This window comes from Phanerochaete carnosa (genome assembly GCF_000300595.1).
Source record: "Phanerochaete carnosa HHB-10118-sp unplaced genomic scaffold PHACAscaffold_6, whole genome shotgun sequence".
In the NCBI taxonomy this organism is placed as follows: Eukaryota; Fungi; Basidiomycota; class Agaricomycetes; order Polyporales; family Phanerochaetaceae; genus Phanerochaete; species Phanerochaete carnosa.
Window position 1 is genome coordinate 2915220 of NW_006767633.1, and position 9324 is coordinate 2924543.

Sequence of the window (9324 nt, forward strand, 5' to 3'; positions counted from 1 at the left end):
CTAAACATTGTACGCGAGACGCAAAGCAGTTTGGGGCAAGTTCGACACATAAACGCCCATAGATCAGATTGTGGATAAGTGGTCAGTTAAGATAAGATAAGATTACTGACTCATTTTTGAGAATTTGCAGGTCTGTATAATTTCTTACCATCACCACCACATTCTGTCAGCGAGTGCGGGTCCTGCTGAATTTGATCTTCGGCTATTCATCGTCCTGGGCTGCCTGATTCTAGAGGCATGTCGCTCTCCCTCGCACCCTCATCTCGCTCGAGATTGAGCTCTGGATAGACTTAAATACCTCTGAATCGTTTGCTTCGAACACAAGTTAGAGGATTGGGCGGTCTTTCGGCAAGTACTTCTCGCTTTGAGTGGTATGTGTGCTCTAACCAGAGCACAGTGATGCTTCTTCTTTTCGGCTCTTCATATCTCTCGGCCTCCAAGCGAGCAGCGCTCCTACAGCAGATTCAAGCCCTCTGCGCAGACATAATCTCTGTCGATGCGAACTACGTGCATCTTATTTCATGCAAGTCGGAGACATCTGAGTTGGAGCTTAATGACCTCTCATCGTCTTCGCGCCGCGTCTTGGACACGCTACTGGCTTATGGCGACGACATCAGGCTTCCTGGCACGACAGAGGCCTTCAACTCACGATGCAACATCTCGTTCGTGCTACCGAGAGCTGGATCCATCTCACCGTGGTCTAGCAAGGCTACGGATATTGCCCGCATCTGCAATCTTGGAGATCATATCGACAGACTCGAGCGCGGTGTTGCCTTCGTCCTAAAGACGTCTTCAGGACGTTCTATCACTGAGGAAGAAGTGCAACATCTCTTCTACCTTATCCATGATCGCATGACACAAACTATTTGTCTCTCGGTTCCCCAGGAGGATGTGATCTTCGAGCACAAGCACATCAGTCCGCTGCGCGTTGTGGACCTCCAGAGCCAAGACTCTGTCGGTACTTCTTCTCGGGAACGTTTGATCGCCGCCAACAAGGAACTCGGCCTCGCATTATCGCTAGATGAGATAGACTACCTCATCGACGCGTTTGTTTCTGGTTCCTCACCCATCAATCGTAATCCCACGGATGCCGAGCTGTTCATGTTCGCTCAGGTCAACTCCGAACACTGTCGTCACAAGATCTTCAATGCGTCATGGGAGATTGACGGCAGGAAACAGGAGACATCTCTCTTCCAGATGATTCGGAACACGGAAAAACTGAACCCTACTAGTACCATCTCTGCTTACTCCGACAACGCTGCCGTTTTCGAAGGTCACTCTGCACCCCGGTTTGGCGCCACTAACTCCAGACCAGATGCGGCGAATCCCAACGCACCGAATCTGTATCAGTCGCACATCGAGGATATGCCCATTCTCGTCAAGGTCGAGACCCATAACCACCCAACGGCCGTCTCGCCGTACCCGGGAGCAGCCACCGGCTCTGGCGGTGAGATCCGTGACGAGGGCGCTGTCGGTCGAGGATCAAAGCCAAAAGCCGGTCTGTCGGGCTTCACGGTCTCCAACCTGCTTATACCCGGTTTTGAGCAGCCCTGGGAGACAGACTTCGGCAAGCCACCGCACATCTCTTCCGCCCTCGACATCATGATCGATGGACCACTGGGCGCGAGCGCATTTAACAATGAGTTCGGTCGCCCAGCTCTCGCGGGCTACTTCCGTACTTTCTCAGAGAGCGTTCCCATTAGCGAAGACGGTGTTCGCGAAGTTCGCGGGTACCACAAGCCCATCATGATTGCCGGTGGTCTCGGTAACGTCCGCCCACCATTTGCGAAGAAGTCGAGAATCTCGCCCGGTGCCAAGGTCGTCGTACTCGGAGGACCTGGGATGCTAATCGGTCTTGGAGGTGGTGCCGCTAGCAGCCAGGTCTCTGGAGCGAGCTCCGCGGAGCTGGACTTTGCCAGTGTGCAGCGCGACAACGCCGAGATGCAAAGGCGCTGTCAGCAGGTCATCGACGCGTGTGTCAACCTTGGCGATGCCAGTCCGGTCCAGTCCATTCACGACGTTGGTGCTGGTGGCCTCTCGAACGCTCTTCCAGAACTTGTCCACGATTCTGACCTCGGCGCCACCTTCGAAATTCGCGATGTCCTTGTCGCGGACTCGGGCATGTCCCCCATGGAGATCTGGTGCAACGAAAGCCAGGAGCGCTACGTTCTCGCGATATCGCCTGAGAGCGAAACCCAGTTTAGGGCCCTTGCGGAACGCGAACGGTGCCCTTTCTCTATCGTCGGTGTTGCGACGGCCGAGGAAGAACTCGTCGTCACGGACCGCCTGCTCAAACAGGATGTCATTCGTCTTAAGATGTCCACCTTGTTTGGCAAGCCTCCGCAGATGCACCGCACTGACAACACTCGTTCAATTGCTGGCGTGCCCTTTGATGCCACACTGAGCAAGTACCTACCCTCTACTCGCGAGCGTCTAGCAGTCGCCATCGACCGTGTCCTCCACTTACCTTCCGTCGGTTCGAAATCGTTCTTGATCACTATTGGTGACCGCACTATCACCGGTCTTGTGACTCGGGACCAAATGGTCGGCCCATGGCAGGTGCCCGTCGCAGACGTCGCCGTCACTCGCACGTCTTACGGCTTCGATGTTAAGAGCGGCGAGGCCATGGCGATGGGCGAACGCACCCCTGTTGCGTTGCTAAATCCTGCCGGCTCCGCCCGAATGGCCGTTGCCGAATCTCTGACAAACCTCATCGCTGCCAACATCGGTGATCTCGATCGCGTGAAGCTCAGCGCAAACTGGATGTGTGCTGCCTCGAAGGCGGGAGAGGGCGCGGCGCTGTACGAAGCTGTCAAGGCCATCGGCATGGACCTCTGCCCCGCCCTTGGCATCGGAATCCCCGTTGGCAAGGACTCTATGTCGATGTCGATGAAGTGGAAGGAAGGCGCAGAACAGCGCGAAGTCAGCGCACCGTTGTCGCTCATCGCGACCGCTTTCGCTGCGGTCGAAGACGTCTCCGACACATGGACCCCACAGTTGCGCACGGACATCAACGAGCCTACCATTCTGGCCTACTTCGATTTGGCTCATGGCCGGCAGCGCCTTGGTGGTTCTGCTCTTGCTCAGGTGTTCAAGGAGATCGGCTCCGAGGCACCCGATGTCGAGGACGCGGCCCGTCTCAAGGCGTTCCTCACTACCTGCCAGTCTGTCAAGACTGAAAAGCCCGATCTTGTTCTTGCTTACCACGATAGGTCCGACGGCGGGCTTTTCACTACTGTTGTGGAGATGGCCTTTGCTGGACGTACGGGCGTTGAGATTTCGCTCGACAAGGCTCTTTCCGACGGACAAAACTGCGTGCCCCTGCTTTTCAACGAGGAGCTCGGAGCTGTCGTGCAAATTCGCGAAAGCGACTTCGGAGCTCTCAGGACCCACTTCGGTCAGGCTGGCTTCCGCGAATCCGCTATCTACCCCATCGGACGGGTCTCGCACGATCGCACAAACCAGATCATCACAATCAGCTACAATTCGGACGTCCTCTTCAGCAGCACTCGCGCGGCACTGCAGGAAGCCTGGGCCGAGACCTCGTACAAGATGCAGTCGCTCCGCGACGACCCTCAATGTGCTGAGAAAGAATTCGCCCTCATCAAGGACGAAAAGCACACCGGCCTCTTCTTCGACCTCACTTTCAGGCCCGAGCCACTCCGCAGCCTCTTCAGCCGGCCCAGTGTAGCGATCTTGCGCGAGCAGGGTGTCAACGGCCAGATCGAGATGGCGTGGGCCTTCACAGCGGCGGGCTTCGACGCCGTCGACGTGCACATGTCCGATATCCTCAGCGGGCGCACCGACCTCGCGGACTTCCGGGGGCTCGCCGCGTGCGGCGGCTTCTCGTACGGCGACGTCCTCGGCGCGGGCAAGGGCTGGGCGAACTCGGTGCTCCTGAATGCGCGCACGCGCACCCAGTTCGCGTCCTTCTTCGCGCGTGCCGACACGTTTGCGCTCGGCGTCTGCAACGGCTGCCAGCTCATGAGCAACCTGCGCGAGGTCGTCCCCGGCGCGGACGCGTGGCCCGACCTCAAGCCGAACCGCTCCGGCCGCTTCGAGGGCCGCGTGTGCATGGTCGAGGTCGTCCCCGGCGCGGTCACCGCCGCGTCCGTCTTTCTCCACGACATGGCGGGCTCGAGGCTCCCCGTCGCCGTCGCGCACGGCGAAGGCCGTGTCTCGTTCCGCGAGGCGGGGCAGCGCGCACAGCTAGAGACGGCCGGCCTCGTCGCGGTGCGCTACGTCGACCCAGCCGGTGTACCGACGGAGGTCTACCCGCTGAACCCCAACGGCAGCCCCGGCGGCATCACCGGCATACAAACTCCCAACGGGCGGGTCCTTGCTCTCATGCCTCACCCCGAGCGCGTAGTTACTTTGGAGAGCAACAGCTGGTACCCTGCAGAGATGGCGGAGAGCTGGAAGGGCGTTGGCCCGTGGTTCAGGTTGTTCCAGAATGCACGCCGATGGTGCGGAAACTAGCGCAAGGAATTGAAAAAATAACATGTAGTTATTGCCTTACGGTCGTGTATTATTATCCCCAAAAGTAGCATTCCAATGCGCATACATATAGTTCTTCTATGGGTCGTGGCGACAGTCAGTTACGAACGTCATTGTTTCATGGTGTCCAACAGTTTCCAGGAGCACTGAATGCCAAAGGTACCTATACGAAGCAATGGGAAAGGTTTTGCAAGAATATCCTAATCCTGGGAGAAAGGATAAACGATGGGATTAGGCTAGAGAGTGTTATGCTGTCCGAATGCGACGCTTCTACGATAATGGAGTCCGTTGGGAGTTGATTTGATACATGCGGCGATGATGGTGGCGAAGTCATGCGTGCTCAGGAGGATAAATGATGCAATGGGTGAGGGGGTATGGTAGATGCTAACGTAGATAGAAAAGATAGGTAAGTAGACGTCGTTGAGCAGACGCCAGGGTAGCGTTCAGGTCACTCCCGCAATTAACGCATAAAACCCCCCTGCATTTCGAGGGCAGGTTGGCTGTACTGCGCTGCAGGAGTATCTTGGACCTTCTCCTCCGGTGTGCTGTTCTTGTCCGCGGCGGCCGTAGCGGCAGTCGGGTCGCCGATACCGGCGCGAGTTCCCCAGCCGGTCTGCCACGAGTTATAAATAGACGAAAACAACGACTTCAAGAACGCAACGCACCTCGTGCAACGTGAGAAGAGCATAGATCTTCATCACGGCAAAGTAGTAACCGAAGAGGATGAAGGCAGGGATGTAGATAATGTCCTGCGGGCGATACCACAGGTGTGGCAGCAATTTGGCTGACCGTGTCGCCAACAGCCATACGAAATAGGACACTATCACGTTCCTAAGGCCAAGTAAGCATAAGAACGCTGGGTCGTATCGAGGCACGCACCACCAGGGGAGATGATAGCCACCGTCTGCGACAGGTATCGTGCTCTTGTAGACGATATAGGCGACAAAGCACGGGCCGACGAGAAGCGTGAAAGGATTGAAGAGCTTGTCCACCTGAGAGGACAAGGTGATCAGCACTGCATCAGCACAGCTATTCGATCAGATCAATCGTGCGCACCATCGTGTACGCAACATAAGGATGCGATGTCCATATGTATCGTTCCATAAATAGCGAGCGCAAATCCGACCGCCAGGTATTCCGCGTCCAACGCAAGACTTGCTTGAGGAACCGCCAGTTGGGCTTCATGGTACTCAGTAGCTCAGCCTCTTTGCAGCACTGGACGTAGGTACTCCAGCCATGGCTGACCATCCAGCGGGTAAGGAATTTGTCGTCACCAGAGTTGAGCTGGTATTTGCCGAGCCAATAATCATGTGTGAAACCGTGGAGGAATTCAGGGTCCTTGAGAATGACGGTGCGGTAAGCAGCGGTCCGCCCTGAGAGGCAAGGCAGGCCGCCATCAATGTGCGTAGAGGAGGATATCTCGATGTTACGGATGGAGAGACGGAAGGCGGCGAGGACCTCCCACACTGTCATGCGATCCCCGACTGGCTGCACACGCTGCGAAGTGCCGACACCGCCCATCTTCTGGTCCTCGAAGCAGGCGAGGACGTAGGGAAGTAGGGTGGGGGGCCATATTGCGTCATCGTCAGCGAAGACGATGATATCGGTCGTCGTATTCTTGATCCCATGGGACATCTGAAGTCGCTTGTTGGCGTACGGTACGGTGAGGACGCGGATACGTTCCGGATCGACGGAGTTAGCGAGCTCCTGCAGGGGACCCAGCATCTTTTCCTCCGTGATGATCAGGATCTCCTTCGGCTTGCCCGCGAGCCAACTGTGAGCGGCCTCCTTGAACTCCTCGCCGGCGTCGATTGTTGGCACAATAATCGTAACATCCTCTTCGGCAATGTAGGTTGGATTTTCAGGAAGCGGCACGGGGCGGTACGTGAACGAAGCGAGAATACGGATGAGGTACCAAAGGTAACGGTAGAAACTGCGGGCTAAGTGAGCTTCCTCCCCATCGCAGATGCTTTAAGCCTACGCCTACCCGATAACCCCGAATGGTACAACTACGAGGGATGTAGTCAGTAAAAAGAAAAAACAGAGGGGATGCTTGCGTTCCATGAACTCACAGACTGGGAAGTGATCAGACGTCAGCCGAAGCATGGCTTGGTCGTCCTACTCCGTGTAGGGCGTACCAATGTGTGTAAAGAGCGACGAAGGTAGCAAAGACGGCGAGGACAGCGTCGCCGCTGGTAGCGGGCGCGGCAGTCGTGGTGGTTGACGACAAAAAGGTTCTTTCAACGTCGCCGCCTTGTTGTCGCCAGCCACAAGGACCCCAGCATATCCGCCAAGAAGTTCGAACCCAAAGCCCCACTTTGGGGGAATTTGTACCCGGGCACTTTTGCCCGAATTTGTACCTTGGAAGGGTCGGATCGCGCCCCTTCGCACGCCTTAAGCATATCTTTCATCACAGAAGTTAGATAGAAGCAGTCGTGTTCCGCGCAGATTCTGTGCCAATAGTACCCGTCGCGCTTCGCGCGTTCTATCCTAAGCCTCGCTTCAGGCGAGCGAATAATCACATTTATCGGACTTACCGCGGTGTTCGTCGTTTTGTTAGAGGCCGGCTGCCCGAGACTGGCCAGTTGTAGGCGGATTCCGATAGATCTTCCCCCCTCCCCGACACGCGTTTGTGCCCAGCGATTTCGCAGTCTTCTAGGCGGCTTCTGTGCATTTGTACCCGGATTGGGATTTGAATGCGGCCCTCGGGGTGAGTTCGGTTTGGATCCAGACGAGGATGGGACCTGGTAGGGAATACGCCGGGGTCCTTAGCCATAGCTCTCGCCAGCGGAGATTCGCTAGCGGGGCCGATCGACTGACCGTGATGGTCTTGTGGCGCTCGGACGTTCAAATCCCGACGGGCCGCACTTTCCATCTCACAAACGCCAGCCATTTCCTCCCAGCAACGCCAGCAGGCTGCTGGGTTCGATTATACTAACATTTTTCTCGCCTTTTAGCTCAGTTATAACCTTGTACACAGCTGGGGTTTGCAGATTGGCGGGTTTACTCCGGTTAGTTGCTGTAAGCGCCTGCTTGCGCTTAGATGCTTGGCGACGTCACCGGCGCCGGGACAGCTTGCTTACACGCGGAAGCCAGACAGGAGCTTTCGTCCGATACTCAGAGCTCAAGTTGAAAATTACATGTTCTCAGCTTCACATCATAGGTTCGAGGTACGTTTACGATGTACGAACGCTTGTTATCTTTACACAACCTCTAGGACATAGCTCTAAACCCGCACGCGGCTCGCACAGACATCACAAATGGAACCAGTGCAAGAACATGCTTCGCTTATGCGGTCGGGAGAGGTTTGGTACGATGATGGCAATGTCGTGCTACAGGCCGGCGACACCCTCTTCAAAGTGTATCGCGGTGTTCTCAGCAGAGAATCGCCCTTCTTCAGGGACATGTTCTCTCTGCCTCAGTCGGATGCTGCCACGGCGGAATGCTATGACGGATGTCCGATTATTCCTGTGCATGATAAGCCAGTTGAGATGAAGAAATTTCTTACTGCTACGCATAATTATGAGTGAGTCACCCTGATTGGCTGCGTGGCACCAATAGCTATAAGTTCACCTGCGCTCCAGGTACCATTTCAATGGACGTTTTGATTGTATCGACTATGTCGCTATCCTCAAACTCGCCTCGAAATATCAGGCAGAGACGCTACGCAGACGGGTTGTCGAGACCTTGCAATACGTCTATCCCGACACCCTAGATGGATTCGATAAGGCTCGCATAGCGGGCTGGCACTTTCCTGCTACCCATCCTCTACACAAACTAAGCCTGAACGACTTCTCCACGCATGTCGCGGTTATCAATTTGGGGACCGAGCGGGGTGCGTCGGTCCTCCTGCCCAGCGCAATGCTCCGCGTGCTGGTGAGGGGCATCGACAGCATCGTGAATGGCGAACAGTCTACGCAGCTGGACGCACAGAGCCGGGACACGCTGCTCTCCGCGCTTCCCGCGCTCTCGCTGCTCGCCCGGCAGCACACCTTCGAGGTCCTCTTCCGCGACGCGTGCGGGCTCTCGGACCAGTGCATGCAGATCGACTACTGCGACCGAACGCGCCGGCAGCTCGTGCGCACGCTCGAGAACCCTTCGCTCGCGCACATGATCAGCCCGTTCCACATCCTCGGGTTCGGCAACAAGTCCAAGCACATTCAGAACCTCTGTCCCGATTGCCGCACGGCGCTCAAGAAGTGCTACGACGCTGGGCGCAAGCTCGCGTGGGAGAAGCTGCCGGCAGTCTTCAAGCTGCCCGAGTGGGATGAGCTGAGGAGGCTCGCGAGAGAGTCTGACACTCCAGGAGAACAGGGAGAGGCCGCGGACGAGAGTGAAGTAGACCCTGAGGATGGATAGCGTGCCGGGGCCTCAGGCTGACTCAGTTCCAATTATCCAACATCTCATGTGCAGGTTTGACAGACTTTATTTTCTTTTGCAGGTACTGTATTGTACATTTTCATATCCATACCTGACCGTCGCTCGAGTGGCCGGTGTCCCTTCATCTTCGCCATCGCCACAACCTGCGACTTGCCATCACCGGCATCTCCCTATGCCGAGACATTGAACTCTTACCAGCTATCTGCCAAACAGGTAATTCTTTGTTGTTCTGTGCGACACTGTATGTTCTGCCAGGGTCCGTGTTTCGGTCTCCTACCCGGCGGCGGGTGTGACATGTGACGGTCGACCACCGTGGTGACATGTGACATCGGTCAAGAATACGGAGGTCAAACGGCGGCGGCCAGGCGTGACCCTACAGAGTGGCAACACGGACAAGAACGGCGATGGTGTCACGGAAGGCGCAAGTAGGTTTTTTCTTATACAGCT

At 56.2% G+C, this 9324-nt stretch overlaps 3 protein-coding genes across 3 annotated transcripts; 2 read left to right on the forward strand and 1 right to left on the reverse strand.

Moving 5' to 3' along the window:
• The first annotated feature begins 393 nt into the window (after window positions 1–393).
• On the forward strand, window positions 394–5347 carry PHACADRAFT_258833 (uncharacterized protein). The gene has a single exon (XM_007397381.1). It carries the CDS (start codon window positions 400–402, stop codon window positions 4477–4479), a length of 4080 nt encoding a protein of 1359 aa, XP_007397443.1. The 5' UTR covers window positions 394–399; the 3' UTR covers window positions 4480–5347.
• A 7-nt stretch (window positions 5348–5354) lies between these two features.
• Window positions 5355–6521, reverse strand: PHACADRAFT_258835 (glycosyltransferase family 2 protein). Its single transcript, XM_007397382.1, has one exon. The coding sequence runs from the start codon at window positions 6220–6222 to the stop codon at window positions 5527–5529; it is 696 nt and encodes a 231-aa protein (XP_007397444.1). The 5' UTR covers window positions 6223–6521; the 3' UTR covers window positions 5355–5526.
• Window positions 6522–7481: 960 nt separating this feature from the next.
• Window positions 7482–8959, forward strand: PHACADRAFT_258837 (uncharacterized protein). Its single transcript, XM_007397383.1, has 4 exons — window positions 7482–7508; window positions 7594–7667; window positions 7722–8023; window positions 8082–8959. Exons 3-4 carry the CDS (start codon window positions 7758–7760, stop codon window positions 8854–8856), a joined length of 1041 nt encoding a protein of 346 aa, XP_007397445.1. The 5' UTR covers window positions 7482–7508; window positions 7594–7667; window positions 7722–7757; the 3' UTR covers window positions 8857–8959.
• The last annotated feature ends 365 nt before the right edge of the window (window positions 8960–9324 follow it).

What these genes read in the sequence shown, in the direction of transcription:
- PHACADRAFT_258833 (XM_007397381.1), top strand. Translation starts at nt 400, where the DNA reads ATGCTTCTTCTTTTCGGCTCTTCATATCTCTCGGCCTCCAAGCGAGCA.
- PHACADRAFT_258835 (XM_007397382.1), bottom strand. Translation starts at nt 6,222, where the DNA reads ATGCTGGGTCCCCTGCAGGAGCTCGCTAACTCCGTCGATCCGGAACGT.
- PHACADRAFT_258837 (XM_007397383.1), top strand. Translation starts at nt 7,758, where the DNA reads ATGGAACCAGTGCAAGAACATGCTTCGCTTATGCGGTCGGGAGAGGTT. An exon ending in ACTGCTACGCATAATTATGA is followed by an intron (nt 8,024 to 8,081) that starts GTGAGTCACCCT and finishes CCTGCGCTCCAG; the next exon opens with GTACCATTTCAATGGACGTT.